The sequence below is a fragment of the Mytilus californianus genome, unplaced genomic scaffold (assembly GCF_021869535.1).
Source record: "Mytilus californianus isolate M0D057914Y unplaced genomic scaffold, xbMytCali1.0.p SCAF_4, whole genome shotgun sequence".
Taxonomy (NCBI): domain Eukaryota; kingdom Metazoa; phylum Mollusca; class Bivalvia; order Mytilida; family Mytilidae; genus Mytilus; species Mytilus californianus.
Window position 1 is genome coordinate 30,692,481 of NW_026262690.1, and position 18,446 is coordinate 30,710,926.

Consider the following 18,446-nt stretch of genomic DNA (forward strand, 5'->3'; position numbering starts at 1 on the left):
AGGGAAATGTGATGTGCTAATGCTAATACAACTGCATACCAAATCATTGACCTACCACTAGTGGTTCCACATAATCTGACCTAATCACAAACTAATACTTTGTGTACAACGCTGCCGCGGGAAACAGCATACCTAAGTGTCGCTTTTTGACTCCTTCAAGGCGAGACAAAATATCCATGTAAATTTCAATGAGAACTATGTCCCTGCAATAAATTAATTAATTCTGCCATATTTGGCCAAACGATTTCAGTGAAGAAAATGAAAATGTGAAAAGTTAATGGATGAGGACAATGGACATCAAGTGTTGGCAATAACTCATATGGTATTACAAACCAGGAGAGCTAATTGTTTATCGTGTGCACAGTATGTGTTTCTGGAATAACTTTCATCAGGTACAATCTAGACCAAAGTTAAGGGAATAAATCTAAAGCATTTTAGAGCATTGAAACCAAATTGACTAAATCAAGAAATTAGATTATCTGATACTATTGTGAGTGCATTCAATATATTACTGATTTATCATTTGTGGTTCTTAATCACAAATTAACATGTAAACTTTGCAAAAGTTGCAAAGTCACTGTAACTTGATGGAGCGGGGGTCTAGTAAGTCCCCTGGAAATACAGCAAACTTATACAAATACTTACAGGTATAAAAGACTAATTCACAAGTGGTCCTTTTCAAAAACTTACACAATTTCTGACACCAGAAATATAACACCTATATCTTACTTTCTGGAATTTTTGCATTTAAAGCAATAAAACCATATACATTTATAAGGAAATTTAGTTAGAATATGAACACAATGTTTTCTTTATTTATGCATTTTATTATGTAAAAATGAAGGAAAATGAAGAATCTAAAACATTCCAAAATATTGTATGATCTCATCTGTCAGTCACCTTCTTCGAAAACTTTAACAAAAGGTCATGAACTTCCTTTGCACAGCTGATCTGTTGTTTTGTAATTTGTAAATATTGTGAATATTGTAAAGATTGTCCCTCGGGAAGCTGGTTGTTGTCTTTGGGTACATTTACTTGCAATGGCAAAAACTTGGAACTGTCAGCATTCTGTTGTACACTTTCTAAATTCAACCTCTGAAAAAAGTTTATACATATTTGAGTCAAAATCCATTTACAGAAAATGTTTTACAACAAACACATTTTCTCTGCTGATATTGTTTAATGGCATATTTATATTTATGCAGTGTCCATTTTGCTCAGTAGAGTCAAAGTTTCAGTTGTTCCTATTTCTTTAATTCAGTACCTAGTGATCAATGGTGATATGAATAGTTTTTATGAATAAAAGGAGATGTGAGATATATATCAATTAGACAGCAACTTATCAACAAAAATTAATAAAATGCTCCGCTGGATGCAGCTTGATACGACCGCAGAGGTCGAACCCTGACCAGTTGGGGCAAGTATGGATACAACATTCAAGCTTGATACAGCTCTGAATTTTGATTGTGATTAAATATTTGACACAGCATAGGTTTCTGACACAGAATGAATGTGGTCACCGTCTAAGAACAGTGTCTCGCCTACTTTTGCTGTTAATCTCGATACACTTTTTTTATTGTAAGAAGCTTCTGTTCAAGTTTGGTAAAAATCCAGGATAGTTTATGAATCTAATAAATGTTTTAAAAAATTTAACTTCAGACTGTATGTAATGTTAACTGGAAGAAAAACTAAGTCCATTTATAAGTAAAATATGGATAAACAAGTACAAAATTTTAACAAAAATTTCCTTCTAGATACTAGCTTTTGATCATAAACAAACTTCTGTCCATGTTTGGTACAAATCCAGGATAGTTTAAGAAAGTTATTAAAATTTTAAAAAACTTTAACCACAGAGTGAATGTAATGTTTCCTGGCAGAAAAACTAAGTCCATTTATAAGTAAAATACGAAAAAACAGGAATTTTTTTTTTACAAAATTTACTTCTGGATACTATCTTATGATCATAAACAAGCTTCAGTCCAAGTTTGGTACAAATCCAGGATAGTTTAAGAAAGTTATTAAAATTTAAAAAAAAAATTAACCACAGAGTGAATGTAATGTTTCCTGGCAGAAAAACTAAGTCCATTTATAAGTAAAATACGGAAAAACAGGATTTTTTTTTTTTAAATTTAATTCTGGATACTATCTTATGATCATAAACAAGCTTCTGTCCAAGTTTGGTAGAAATCCAGGATAGTTTGAGAAACTTATTAAAATTTTAAAAACTTTAACCACAGAGTGAATGTAATGTTAACTGGCAGAAAAACTAAGTCCATTTATAAGTAAAATACGGAAAAACAGGAATTTTTTTTTTAACAAAATTTACTTCTGGATACTTTCTTATGATCATAAACAAGCTTCTGTCCAAGTTTGGTAGAAATCCAGGATAGTTTAAGAAAGTTATTAAAATTTCAAAAACTTTAACCATAGAGTGAATATTTGTGGACGCCGCCGATGCCGACGGAATGTAGGATCGCTATGTCTCACTTTTTCTACAAAAGTCAAAGGCTCGACAAAAATGCTTGTTTTTTGGCCCCTTTTTGGCCCCAAATTCCTAAATGTTTAGGGCAATTACCCCCAAACTCAAACCCAGCTTTCACTCTGTGATATGGAACCTTGTAGTACAATTTCATAAAGATCCATACACTTACACACAAGTTATTGTCCTGAAACTAGAATAAACAGCTGCGCAATGAGCGCATGATACGCCCGTCGTCTTGTGTTTGAATTTTTATGCAATAAGCATAAATAGTTTCTGACATACGGCGTGACATGCGAAAACCCCCTTTTTTTTTCAAAAAACTAAATATCTCTTAAATAAAATTTTGAATCAAAATCAAAAAGTATACAGATCTTTAGATTAATAAAACTAAGAAGTGTGTAAAATTTTAAGCGATAATCATAAATCGTTTTTTGAGATACGGTGCGACATGTGAAAAAACACTTCCCCCTTTTTTTATAAAATACTCAATAACTCAAAAATAAAATTTTGAATCATCACCAAAAAGTATACAGATCTTAAGGTTAATATAACAAAGAAGTGTGTAAAGTTTTAAGCAATAATCATAAACTGTTTTTGAGATACGGCGCGACATGTGAAAATCCCTCCCCCTTTTTTAACAAACTTTTTTAACAAAATACTCAATATCTCTAAAATAAAATTTTGCATCATCACCAAAAAGTACACAGATTTAAGATTAATATAACTAAGAAGTGTGTAAAGTTTTAAGCAATAATCATAAATTGTTTTTGAGATACGGCGCGACATGTGAAAAAAAACACACACCTGTTTTAGTTACTAAGTCCCGTAACTCAAAAAGTTTTAATCATATTTTCACCAAAAAGTATACAGATCGTTTGACCATCATAAGAAACAACTATGTTAAGTTTCATGAAATTTGGATAAGTCATTCTCAAGTTACGGTGCGACATGTTTACGCCGGACAGACAGACGGACGGACACCGGACATTTGTATACCATAATACGTCCCGTTAAAAATTGACGGGCGTATAAAAAGACGGACAGACAGACAAACGGACACTGGACATTTGTATACCATAATACGTCCCGTCAAAAATTGACAGGCGTATAAAAATGCTTGTTTTTTACCCCTTTTTGTCACCTAATTCCTAAAATTTTGAGGCAATTACCCCCAAAATCAATCCCAGCCTTCCCTTTGTGGTATGGTACCTTGCAGTACAATTTCAGAAAGATCCATACACTTGAACACAAGTTATTGTCTGGAAACTAGAAAAATGCTTATTTTTGGCCCCTTATTCCTAAACGTTTTGGGCAATTACTTCCAAACTCAATTCCAGCTTTCCCTTTGTGATATGGAACCTTGTAGTACAATTTCAGAAAGATCCATACACTTACACACAAGTTATTGTCATGAAACTTTTTTGCCCCTTTTTTGGCCCCTAATTACTAAAATTTGGGGCAATTACCCCCAAAATCAATTCCAGCATTCCCTTTGTGATATGGAACCTTATGGTACAATGTCGACGACGACACCGACGTCATACCAATATAATTTTGCGGTCGTATAAAAATGAAATCTTAATGTCAATATACAGTCTTTACAATAGACAGGTGTCTATACAATAAGTCAGGAGTCGGTTTCACAAAAAACTTACGACTAAGATTGATCGTAAGTATACTGAATTGTTCATGACTTATGATTAATCTTAGTCGTAAGTTTTTTTGTGAAACTGACTCCTGGCTCTTAAATGTCCTGAGTCTATAAAGTTGTGAATAAAAAAGAAACAGTCAAAATTGCCATCAACACCAAATTCTCTGAATAACAAATAAAATTTATGACACAAGACAAACACTATTGAGGTTCCTGATTTGGGACAGGCACATAAATACTATATAAAAATAAGCAAATGTGGTATGATTGCCAATGTGACAACTATCCCCCAAAAGTTCAAATAAAGTGGTTGTAAGCAATTATATGCAATAGTAGGGCCTTCGACATTAAGAAAAACCCATACCATATAGTTGGCTATAAAAAGCCCAACATGAGAAAAGTTTTTTTATTTGCATTTACTGACAGCAAGCTCAACATGCTCAAAGCTGACCGACATGCTAGATAGATATTCCAAGATAGAACCTGGTAGAAATTTTAACAAATTCCTGTTTTTCTTTATAATGAGTGTCTATACAAAATGTTCAACTTTAAATCTCCCATTTAAGTCTAGAAAGAATGTGAATAAATTAAAACAGACTATAAAAGATCTTCTGAAGACATCAAATTTATTTAAAAACAAAAGAATTCAGATATAATAGCAGACAATGTTATTCTATGTACTTTTAAGGAAAGGGTTGAGTGGTAAAAAACCCTTTTAATCCTGTCACATGTTTATGTCTCTGTCCCAAGTCAGGACCATTGTAAGAGTTGTCTTTAGGTTAATATTATGATTTGGTCCTACAGCAATTTTTTTGTGTCGATGCTAAGTCTTGATTGTCTGCTAAATCCATTAACAACTTTACAAGGTGTAATACCATCAAATCAGAGTACGTCACATCCGGTTGCATACAAAAATAGGTTGAAAAAAAATATTCCCTTGAATTTGACAGTTGTAGGTAATTAATCCTACATTTCATTGCAGTAAAACATTTCTGGGTCATAAACATATATCTTGGGTATTCAAAAGTACCATTATTTTTTTATTTGGGGTTTCTATAGAATATTTTGAGAACTTGAGGTTACATGCATGGTTACTAAAGCTTGTACACAGGTTAATAAAAGGGGAAAATTTGATTGGTTAACTTCCAGTGATGGTTATTTTCTTGTATGCAATGAAATGTTATGTGAAATTTTTTCTATAGTACTGGACAGGATAAGACTTTACTCATGCCAAGTATTTCTTTATTTGAAAGAGAGATAAATTCTGCACAATTTTTTGAAAAGTGCAAATTTAACAAAGACTAATAGGGGAAAATCAATGGTGGTATTACACCTACAAGATAGACATGATATTGTAATTTGTAATATTTATCATTTATAAATAATATTATATATTTTGTCCTCAGATTTCTCAACAGACATTTAATTGTTATTATAATTGCTTCATTAAAAGTAAAAGTGATTGCTGAATTTTAAGTCAGACAAATAGGTTTCATGAATATTCCACAACTTACTAGATTAACTTCCAATTGATCACATATTGAGTAAAATTCTTCAAGAGTTCTTTCAAGTCTTTGTTGCTGACCTTCTATCGATTTTCTGAAAATTACAAAAAATCATTAAATTAGTTCATACAGTAAACAAGAGGCTGTCAGAGTGACAGCAAACCGGATTTTCCTGCAGAGGTGGAACCCTGAACAGTTGAGCAAGTATGGACACAACATTTAAGCTTAAAACAGCTCTGAATTTGGATTGTGATTGAATATTTGATACAGCATAGGTTTGTGACACAAAATAAATGTGGTCAAAGAACTGAAAAATTTGAAATTGGACATTTACCTATTATGGTCCAATATCCAAAATCTAAGTACGTTGTTAGAATCAAGTTATCAAAGAACCCCAAAAATACAATTTTTGATGAACTACTTATTACTTAAAACAATTTCTGTTCAAAGGGAAATAACTCAATCACATAATAAGTAAATTTCTGGTTTCTAAATGGGTCCAAAATTCAAGAACGAGAAAAGCTGAAGTCGTGAAAATTGAACTTGACCTACATTTAGTCACAGGAAACAACATATCAAAATTTGAAAAATTTCATCAAAGCGTTTTCATGTAAATGAACGGACACTGTTTGGTAGCCACCCGCTTGCTGTACATCCCCAAATCAATAACCGATTTTTCTTTCGAAAACGATTAAATATAAATGTTTTGCACATAAAAGTTCCTAAAATTAGTTTCATCCATTTTCACTGAACTAGTACACATTTTTGTTTAGGGGCCAGCTGACACCTGCCTCCAGGTGCAGGATTTTGTCGCTGTGTTGAAGACCCATTGGTGGCCTTTGGCTGTTTTTCTGCTCTTTGGTCAGGTTGTTGTCTCTTTGACACATTCCCCATTTCCATTCTCAATTTTACCTACTGCATTAATAAGATTTAAAACATAGAGATTAGGTGTTACAGTAGGGACATTAAGTTTTATCCTCCACCTAACAAGATTCTAATAAACTTGAATTTATATTGGTGAACCAACACCTGAAGTAGTAATCGTGCGGTTGGGTAATAGTGGGTGGATACCGAAAGGTATTCACAGTTGTCTTTCACTAGATAAGTAAAAAACACGATAATAAAGACAACACCCATCAATTACCACATGGTAAGAGTTTATTCTGGTCGACATGTTTTGCCATCAAGCATGGCGTCTTCAGGACAATATTACATATGAAATCAAACAGTGAAGTACAAATTCGGCGGTTCATGTGGTTCGCCGGAAGTAATGTTACAATAATGGTTGTTATGATTCTAATAAGTTAGTTGACAACCAAATAAAATGTATTACAGAATTCAATAGTATAATTACTGACCATGCATTTTTTTATTACATCTTAACTTAAGTGATTCATGAATTTGTTAAATGCTATGCATTTCATAATTGTCATTTCTCAATTATTTCCAAAAATAATTGACAGATAATGATTTTATTCAATGGCTTTAATTGGCAAAACAAGATGTGATAGATCTAATACTATATCCTTAACCACCCACAGAAGTTTTAGTCATACAATAGCAATTTTCATCATCATTTTAATTTTTTGTTATTATACTCCCGCTCCAAAATGAGGCGTATACTGTTTTACCCATCTGTCTGTCTGTCCATCTCATTTTTCAAAGGTAATCAGAGCTTTATGTGAGCATGCTGTACTGTTTAATGTGTTTTCAGTTTTATCCTTCATCAACTGCCTGTTCACCGAACACAAAATGGCCACATATGAAATTTTCATCACATTTTTTTAGGAAACTTCAAATAAGAGCTACTTGATTTTTTTCATCAGGATCATGTCAACATGCTTTATTGTGTGAGAGTGTTTCAAATTCACTGCTCATCAGGTTTCTGTTTACCAAATACTTGCATACTCTTAACACATAATGGTCATGAACAGGTATGGAATTTTCTAGCATTTTTCTAAGGAACTACATATAAGAGCTTCCTGAAATTTGTTATCAGGTGTCATGTGAACTTGTTATAATGTGCCCTACATTATCCATTGCTTTTGATCTTCATATTTACAGAATATTTAAAGCAAGGGTATCATTAGTGAGTAATAGCTCATAGTTCTACTTGTTCTCATACAACAGCAAGGGGTTGAGATGTCTTTAGCACAGGGTTTATATTTCTTTTTTTTTTGCGAGGCAATATTAACATGATCAATTGGATACATGTACCTATAATCTTGATTTCTTCATCTTATAGAAGAAGAAAAAAACAGCCAGTGATATATTTCTTTTCAAACATACATGTGCAAATAAGCAATGCAAACTATAGTATATCTATAGTCATACTTAACAATCAACATTTCTTCTACAAACAAATCTGAGATCGATATACAGTGTGTACTTACAAAGAGTCATCTGTGGTGGCATTCTGGTGTAGTAATTGGCCAGCAATTTTCATTAAATTCTGAAAAAAATATATATAAAATGAATAAATAGCCATCTCAGTCATGTTTTAACAAATGAACAGTAATAAAAATGTTCACTTTATACAACTTTTAAACTTGATCATTATTAAAGAACTATGATAGACTTTATTTTTATGCAAACTTAGTGAAACATATATGTTATTTGTGCACTCTATCAGAGATCAGTGCAGTTTTTAGTTACAGCAGGAATTTACTTCTCACAAATTTAATAAAATGCTCCGCAGGGCGCTGCTTGATACGACCGCAGAGGTCGAACCCTGAACAGTTGGGGCAAGTATGGACACAACATTCAAGCTTGATACAGCTCTGAATTTGGATTGTGATTAAATATTTGACACAGCATAGGTTTCTGACACAGAATGAATGTGGTCTAAGAACTTAAAAATTTTTAAATTGGACATTCACCTATTATGGTCCAATATCCAAAATCTAAATACATGGTTAGATTCAGCATATCAAAGAACCCCAAGAATTCAATTTTTGATGAAATCAAACAAAGTTTAATTTTGGACCCTTTTGACCTCAATGTGAACAAAGTTGATAACGGGGCCCAAAAATCAAAAATCTAAATACATGGTTAGATTCAGCATATCAAAGAACCCCATATATTCATTTTTTGTTGAAATCAAACAAAGTTTAATTTTGGACCCCGATTTGGACCAACTTGAAAACTGGGCCCATAATCAAAAATCTAAATACATGTTTAGATTCAGCATATCAAAGCACCCTAAGAATTCAATTTTTGTTAAAATCAAACTAAGTTTAATTTTGGACCCTTTGGACCTTAATGTAGACCAATTTAAACACGGAACCAAAAATTAAGAATCTAAATACACGGTTAGATTCAGCATATCAAAGAACCCCAATAATTCAATTTTTGATGAAATCAAACAAAGTTTAATTTTGGACCCTTTGGACCTCAATGTGGACCAATTTAAAATCGGGGCCCAAAAACCCCATTGAAATTAGTCAAGAAATAAGCAATTTATACGAAGTATCTTTTTTTGCACAATACTGTGCTATTGAATATTTCTTGCTATTGCGCAATACTGTACAATTGACAATTTCTTGATATTGCGCAATATTGTGCTATTGGATATTTCTTGCTATTGCGCAATACTGTGCAATTGAAGATTTCTTGCTATTGCGCAATACTGTGCAATTGAAGATTTCTTGCTATTGTGCAATAATGTGCAGTAGAAAATTTCTTGCTATTGCACAATACTTATTATATAATAATTTACACATCCTGTTTGGAATGTATCTCCTACCATATCATTATTATTTGCTTTTAAATATAAATCAGAAATAACCAACTTAAAATGGAAAATTTTAAAAGAAAAAAAAAAAGGAAAAAAAGAAAAAAAAGGAAAAAAAAAAAAAATCTCCCCCCCCAAATTTTTTGAACCCCCTTATGATTCATCACCCCCTAACTCAATCCCAGCCTTCCCTTTGAGGTATGGTACCTTGCAGTACAATTTCAGAGAGATCCATACACTTGAACACAAGTTATTGTCTGGAAACTAGAAAAATGTGTTTTTTGGCCACTTTTTGGCCCCAAATTCCTAAACTTTTAGGGCAATTACCCCCAAACTCAAACCCAGCTTTCCCTTTGTGATATGGAACCTTGTAGTACAATTTCAGAAAGATCCATACACTTACACACAAGTTATTGTCATGTAACTAGAAAAATGCTTGTTTTTTGCCCCTTTTTTGGTCCCTAATTCCTAATATTTTGAGGCAATTACCCCCAAAATCAATCCCAGCATTCCCTGTGTGATATGGAACCTTGTGGTACAATGTCAGAGAGATCCATACACTAACACACAAGTTATTGTCTTGAAACTAGAAAAATGCTTATTTTTGGCCCCTTTTTGGCCCCTTATTCCTAAACGTTTTGGGCAATTACCCCCAAACTCAATTCCATCTTTCCCTTTGTGATATGGAACCTTGTAGTACAATTTCAGAAAGATCCATACACTTACAAACAAGTTATTGTCATGAAACTAGAAAAATGCTTGTTTTTTGCCCCTTTTTTGGCCCCTAATTCCTAATATTTTGAGGCAATTACCCCCAAAATCAATCCCAGCATTCCCTGTGTGATATGGAACCTTGTGGTACAATGTCAGAGAGATCCATACACTAACACACAAGTTATGTCTGGAAGTTACAAAAATGCTTATTTTTGGCCCCTAATTCCTTAACTGTTGGTACCATAACCCACAAAATCAATCCCAACCTTCCTTTTGTTGTATTGAACCTTATGGTAAAATTTCATACAGATCCATACACTTAAACTAAAGTTAGAGTGCGAAAACCAATGTGTCTTCGGACGACGCCGGAAGACGACGACGACGCCAACGTCATACCAATATACGACCGCAAAAATTTTTGCGGTCGTATAAAAACAAGACTACATGTGTTGTAGTGCTAAGCATACCCCCACTTGTAATTCAAAGTATCAGAATACATGAAGCATGTGTCTGGCAGATCTAAATAGCCCACATACTTTACAACTCATCACTGTTAATCTGCTGACCACAAATAAAGTCCTTCGGTTCAGTTGTTTTTGAGAAAAAGAGAAAAATGTGACAACATTTTTTAAGTTCATTCAACATATTGAACATGTTGAAAAATTCAATGTATCTGCAAACAGGAAGTGGGTAACTGTCAAATGAAAAGTGCTCACACGTTACAACTCATTACTGTCAAGCTGCTGACCAAATACATGTATGAAGTCATTCTGTGTAGCAGTTTCTGAGAAAAGTGTTACTAAAATATTGGTAAATAGGATGAAGGAACCAATGAACAGCCAGACAAAGTGATTGCAATTAAAAAATAAATGGGGAATGTGTCCATGGGACACAGATGATGCCCCCGCTTGCATATAACGTTATAAAGGGCCATAACTCAAGAACTGTAAAAGTGACACTACCCAAATTTGAACTTAATCTGAGTTTTGTGGTAATAAGCATTGTTTACAAGTTTCATAACATTTAGTTGAAGTAAACTTAAATTATAGAACAGAAACAAAAAATTCAGCAATTTTTCCATTTTTAAAGGGGCATAACTCTAGAACAGTAGAAGTGACGCCACCAAAATTCAACCTCTATCTGTGTTTTGTGGTAATTAGCATTGTGCATAAGTTTCATAAAATTTGGTTGAGGCAAACTAAAGTTAGAGAACAGAAACAAATATTTCAGCAATTATGAGATTTGTAAAGGGGCATAACTCTTAGAGCGGTAAAAGTCACGCCAACAAAATTCAGACTGGATCTGAGTATTGTGGTAATTAGCATTGTGCATAAGTTTCATAACATTTGGTTGAGGCAAACTAAATTTAGAGAACAATAAAATGCTTCGCTGAGCGCAGCCTGATACGAACGCAGAGGTATAACCCTGTACAGTTGGGGCAAGTTTGGACACAATATTCAAGCTTGATACTGTCTGAATTTGGATTGTGATCAAATTTTTGACATAATATAGGTTTCTGACATAAAATAAATGCGGTCAAAGATCTTAAATATTTGAAGTGATCCATTTAATTTACCTAGAACGGTCTGATATCCAAAATCTAACAACATGGTTAGATTTAGCATATAAAAAATCACCAAAAATTTAATTTTAGTTGAAATCAAACAACTCAGTTTAATTTTGAACCCTTCAAACCAGAATATGGACTAATTTGAAAACAGGGCCCCAAAAAAAATAATCTAAATGCACAATAAGATTCAGCATATCATACAGCCGCAATAATTCAGTTTTTGATGAAATCAAACAAAGTTTAATTTTTGACCCTTTTGACCTCTGTAGACCAATTTAAAAATGGGGCCCGATATCCAAAAAAGTAATACAAGGTTAGAACCCCCAAAAATTAAAGACTTTAAATTAATCCCATTGAAATTGGTTAAAAGATTGTTAAAAGATTTGTATTTATTCGGGATGTCAACTCTGTGAAGATTTACTAATCGAGTACTTGTTGGATTTACCGAGCGATACTCGAGTACTCGATTGGAAAAACATCTACAAAATGGAAACACAAAATTATACCCATTTTACGTATTGTGGGACGTTGTCTTATGGATGTAAACCCTCAATTTTATTACCCAGGACTAGATAGTAGTCCTAGGACATTTATACCATATACTTATTATGTAAGCTGGCAATGATCTAATCAATTAATTAATAAACATCTATAGAAAAAAAGATTACTCAAACAATAGTAATTGGGAATGCTTGTTTTTTTGCCCATTTTTGGCCCCTAATTCCTAAACTGTTGGTACCATAACCCCTAAAATCAATCCCAACCTTCCTTTAGAAGTATTGAACCTTTTGGTAAAATTTCATAGAGATCCATTCACTTAAACTAAAGTTATTGTCCGGAAACCAATTGTGTCTTCAGATGACGACTGCATCATAGCATTATACGACACAAAAAAATTTTTGCGGTCGTATAAAAACTAATATTTCAGCAATTTTTCCATTTGTAAAGGGGCACAACTTAAGAACGGTGAAAGTGACACCACCAAAACTCAAACTTGATCTGTGTTTTGTGGTAATAAACATTGTGGATAAGTTTCATAATATTTTGGTGAGGCAAACTAAAGTTAGAGAACGGAAACCAATTTTGGGACGTACGGACGTACAGACAGACAAGGGTAAAACTTAATGCACCCTCCGCTACGGCGGGGGCATAATGAATATACATCAATGCAGAACCTGATTTTATCAACTTAATATGGTTGTTTCTTGTTTGGTTTTATACTGAGGGTCCATCGAACAGGCTGATGATCAATTTCAATAAAACTGTAACTCTGACAACAGTAATAGGCATGTCCTACACCATTTTGTAGATAATTTAATGTAGAGTAACGAAATAACAAGATTAGTTGGATGGACAACTGCAGAATCAATATGTTACGAAAGTTCATATATCAATATCTCAATGAGCAATTGGGTTCCTTGTGTTAAATTAAGGTAAATAGGTTATTTTTTCAGAGACAAGTGCTAAGGGGGTCTGATAAAATCAAAGTAATGGAAATCACTCATGGAAAGATTGGGAGAGTAGTTTGAATAATTTCAAATCATAGGTATGGTGTGGACAAATAAGAACATTAATATAACACTATTGTTTACAATTGCATTACCTGCAGGTCGTCAGAAGGATAAGCACTTTTTCAGTCGATAAAATGAACTAAATGTGAATCAATGATAGCTGGTCCCTTAATTTGCACAACAATTTTGTTTAAACTATAATTTCATATCTTAACCAAATAATCTTCCCTGTTGCATGTTTCACCTTTCACGTTTTATCTTTAGAAACAGAAGGAATTACCAAATATAGATTCTTCTAATAAAGTTTATCAATTATCCTTGTAGGACATGGGACCAACAGATAGACTTGAAACTAAGATCTATATTGTCTCCAAAATTAATCTAAAAAAGATTGTGTAGGGCATTTTGTAAGTTGAAACATAGGTATACTATTTTTCTCCTCTAAGAATTGCTTATTGATTTTGAAAACAATTATCATGATTATATGTCACTGAAGATAAAATTGTAGAGTGTATTTGAATTCAATTTATAATTTAATTTTTTTCCAGAAAAGGGCATTGGAAATGTACTTTTTCAACATAAACAAATTAAAAAACATATGTTATTGAAATGGGGATTCATTCTTTATTGCAATAATACACTTCCCATAGTCAAATGACTAATATTGTTAAAAGACATTTGATGGGGAATAAACTAAAACAAATTCTGATTGCTCAGGTTAAGAGTTTTTTAATTTTACTTACTGTTTCAAGCCAATAACTGATTAGTGTAACCTTAATTATTTATTAATCACAGATGAGGATTGCACAGATTTATCAAGTAAAATATAGACTTTTACACATTGTGACTTGGATGGAGAGTTGTCTCATTGGCACTCATACCACATCTTCTTATTTCTATTTAATGATGAATACCTTTTTTATATCTAGATTTCAGATTTTTTCTTTACTTTTGAAAAAAAAAGATCTTGTAAATCCTTAATCATTTATCTATTAGACATAATTTATAGAATCACTTTATGTAGTTTAGATCAAAAGTAATAGGCAGTGAATAAATCTATCATTTCTATATATGTATACATTTGTGTATTCAACCAGAGGCTCTCAAGAGCCTGTGTCGCTCACCTGATTCTACTTTGGTTTTGGAAATCATGTAAAAATAGATTAAAATCATAACAGATACCCTAATAATGAGTGAGGCCAAATTTGGTTTAATATTGGTCCTGTAATTTAATAAAAAATCCTGGTGGCCATCTTGAACAGTAAATCGGCAACAAAGTAGCAACACTTCATCAGCACCTCATAAGAAACATTTATGCCATGTTTTGGTTTCATTCCATTCAGTGCACCTCTAGAAGAAGCATTTGTATGTATTTCCCATAGGGTCTTATGTTAAAGGAAGTCCCCCCATTGGCGGCCATCATGGATGAAGGATCAGCTTCAAAGTAACAAAACTTAGTCAGCACCTCATAAGGAACATTCTTGCCATGTTTGGTTTCAATCCATTCAGTATGTGGTTCTCTAAAAGAAGACATTTGTATGTATTGTCCATAGGGTCCTTTGTTAAACATTGTCCCCATCTGGCAGCCATCATGGATGAAGGATCAGCTTCAAAGTAACAACACTCGGTCAGCACCTCAAAAGGAACATGCATGCCATGTTTGGTTTCATTCCATATAATGGTTCTCTAAAAGAAAACATTTGTATGTATTTCTTATAGGGTCCTATGTTAAACTAAGTCCTCCGCTGGGGGCCATCTTAGATTATGGATCGGCTTCATAGTAACAACACTTGGTCAGCACCTCATAAGGAACATTCCTGCCATGTTTGGTTTCATTCCATTCAGTGGTTCTCTAAAAGAAGACGTTTGTATGTATTTCCCATAGGGTCCCATGTTAAACTAAGTCCCCCGCTGGCGGCCATCTTGGATTATGGATCAGCTTCAAAGTAACAACACTTGGTCAGCACCTCATAAGGAACATTCATACCATGTTTGGTTTCATTCCATTCAGTGGTTCTCTAAAAGAAGACATTTGTATGTATTTCCCATAGGGTCCTATGTTAAACTAAGTCCCCCGCTGGCGGCCATCTTGGATAATGGATCAGCTTCAAAGTAACAACACTTGGTCAGCACCTCATAAGGAACATTCATGCCATGTTTGGTTTCATTTCAATCAGTGGTTCTCTAAAAGAAGACATTTGTATACATTTCCCATAGGGTCCTATGTTAAACTAAGTCCCCCGCTGGCGGCCATCTTGGATGATGGATCCACTACAAAGTAACAACACTTGGTCAGTACCTCATAAGGAACATTCATGCCATGTTTGGTTTCATTCCATTCAGTGGTTCTCTAGAAGAAGTTCAAAATGTAAAAAGTTAACGACGATGACGGACGATGATGACGGACGACGGACGCCAAGTGATGAGAAAAGCTCACTTGGCCCTTCGGCCCAGGTGAGCTAAAAATGAGGTCTAGTATTTATGTATTGAGACCTATAATGAAGGGTCTGTTTAATTATGTAAGACTGAGGATGATTAGTAATTTGATCAATATGATCAAGGTGGTATGTTGTAATTAAGGCCCCATCTTTTCTCTAATTGTTTGGTGATCATGGCAGTTGTCAATCATACTCGCGGTATTCATGGTATTGTATCATTAATCTTACCCGATTAAAATAGCCTGCAAATTTACAAAACTTTTAAAGACTTACATATTTCAATGAACTGCTTCAAAGATGTGACCGACATGTTTCACAGTTCATATGTCATGTATTTGCATATGTACACAGACATGAGAATTATAGGAACTATATTTCAGTGTGTATACACTTTGTAGATTTAGTAGCTAACATGTGCTTCTTCTTGTTTGGGAGGCCGGTGCCTAAGGAAAGACATGGTACAATATAGTTCTAATCTTTCCAAAAACACCTACAGTAGTCTGTTTACATTAGGTAATTATCATGATTATGTATGATTTTCTGAGCAAAAATGCATGGCACACGTTATTACACTCTTTTTGAAAGTCATGAGTCATTTCTTGAGCTTGTCAAAAATGAAAATGATACCTGGTTTTGGGTAAAATAGCATTTGTGAGGATTTTCCCTAACCTACTAGAATTTAGAAATTAGAATGTTTCAAAAATAAGTCATCACACTCATTTATTGGCAAACATTTGCTTTATAATACATACAGCTAGTGACTCTCTCAACTGAGGGATAAGTTGTTTATTGTGTATTGCATCTAAATCACTTGGTTGGGGTGGCTGCTGATGTTGACTAATTTGTTGAGATTGCAGTGACAGTGTGACATTTGAAGCCATGTTAATTTTAATTTATTTTAACCACAAACCAGCAAAACACTGTTGAAAATATAGCGCAACAACGGCCTTATATTCTTCTTCTGGTATATATACAGCTTCAACTTTTTAGCATTAGAGATTACGTACTGTTTGCATGCGTAGGGATTGTTAATAAAAAATATATCTGATTTTTTTTCTCAAAATAATCATTTCATTGAAGTATTTAAAAACAACAGAACGCTATTCTGGTAATCAAATCAAATATTTATTATTAAATTGATTAGCCCCTCCTTAATTACTGAAGGAGAATTTTCAATATGAAAATGTTCGGCCAAATTATCAGTTACGTCAAAGACATATATATATATATATGTACATATATATATATATATATACCATTGTGGCTAAAAATAGAACATATGGGTCAAATAATGTGTTTTGCTTTGGGACTAATAGATAAATTGATATATTAGTCCAAGGTTTTACTAGTACATTAAGGTACAGCAGACGGACAATCGATTAATTCGACATCAGTTGAATTCATATTGTCTATTCAATCAATTCGTAAAAAATTGTAAAAAATCCCATTCATCACGAATGACACGATCAATAACGATTGAATAATAGCTGTCTATTCAATCGACTCATCTAATAGACCACTTTCGAGTTCATCCTTCACCGGAAAAAAAATCGTCAATTATGCGCGCCTTAATGACGTCATTTACCAGATAGAGGGGATCGCCTGTATCCCTGCACTATTAACGTTCATCAAGCGTCTTAGTGATCGTCATTGTGCAGGATAAACTAGAAATAACGTTTGTTTTGTAAGTACTTAATCACAATTCACTAATGACAGCAGTGCTGAATGTCAATTATGAGAATTTAATTTGCCGAATAATTCGTGCAATACATGATAACATTATAGTTTTCCAACCACTCGCTCAACATTGGAACGGAAGTGACGATGCCCTAAACGCACGAATGATGTTCACTAAAACCAGAGTTTTTGACGGAAATGCATCGAACTCGAAAGTTGTCTACGAGACACAATAGACAACTTTCGAGTTCGTTGCATTTCCGTCAAAAACTTTGGTTTTAGTGAATATCATTGACAATCAGCACTGCTGTCATTGGGAAATTGTGATTAAGTACCTACGGAACAAACATTATTTCTAGTTTATCCTGCACAATGACGATGACTAAGACGTTTGATAAACGTTGATAGTGCTGGGATACGGGCGATCCCCTCTATCTGGTAAATGACGTCATAAAGGCGCTCATAATTGCCGCATTTTTCCGGTGAAGGACATAACTCGAAAGTGGTCTATTGATTATAATTGAGCATCAGCTGTCGATTCTATCAACTCTTCAAAATAATATGGAAGGCGCGATCGTAACGTTCGATAAGAGCAATCACGATTCAACATCAGTTGTCGATTCAATCAACTCTTCAAAAAATAATATGGAAGGCATGATCGATCTCTATTGAGCATATGCTGTCGATTCAATCAACTCCTAACTAATATGGAAGGCACGATCGATCACGATTGAAAATCGGTTGTCGATTCAATCAACTCTTCACTAATATGGAAGGCACGATTGATCGCGATTGAATATCGGCTGTCGATTCAATCAACTCTTCAATAATATAGAAGACACGATCATTACAATCGACACATTAGAGAAAAAAATTGAACATCAGCTGTCGATGCAATTAACTGTTCAATATAATATGAAAGGCTATTCCATTCATCCAACTCTTCAAATCAATACAGAAACAAACAAAAAAAGACTTAACCATTTCATTCCATTTCATTTTCAAACCAGAAAGTAATAGAATAAATTGAGTTGATCAATTGTGGTGCGATCATATCGATTGATGCGATCGTGCCCCTAAAATAAATAAAGTAGTAGAACCGATTGAGTTGATCAACTGTGCCACGATTGAATACGATCGAATGAAACGATCGCGTGCTCCTAGT

The 18,446-nt window shown here is 33.6% G+C and overlaps 1 protein-coding gene across 1 annotated transcript; it reads right to left on the minus strand.

The window, feature by feature from the left end:
• Nucleotides 1-806: 806 nt before the first annotated feature.
• Nucleotides 807-16,496, minus strand: LOC127698199 (mediator of RNA polymerase II transcription subunit 29-like). The gene is made up of 4 exons (XM_052201554.1): nt 16,357-16,496; nt 8,032-8,090; nt 5,648-5,732; nt 807-1,095 (listed from the first exon to the last, which is right to left on the minus strand). The coding sequence occupies exons 1-4, from the start codon at nt 16,483-16,485 to the stop codon at nt 886-888; spliced, it is 483 nt and encodes a 160-aa protein (XP_052057514.1). The 5' UTR covers nt 16,486-16,496; the 3' UTR covers nt 807-885.
• Between the last annotated feature and the right edge of the window lie 1,950 nt (nt 16,497-18,446).

Coding starts and splice junctions, on each gene's coding strand:
- LOC127698199 (XM_052201554.1), bottom strand. CDS start 16,485: ATGGCTTCAAATGTCACACTGTCACTGCAATCTCAACAAATTAGTCAA. Junction 8,091..16,356: donor AGTTGAGAGAGTCACTAGCT/GTATGTATTATA, acceptor TATTTTTTTCAG/AATTTAATGAAAATTGCTGG. Junction 5,733..8,031: donor GCCACCACAGATGACTCTTT/GTAAGTACACAC, acceptor TGTAATTTTCAG/AAAATCGATAGAAGGTCAGC.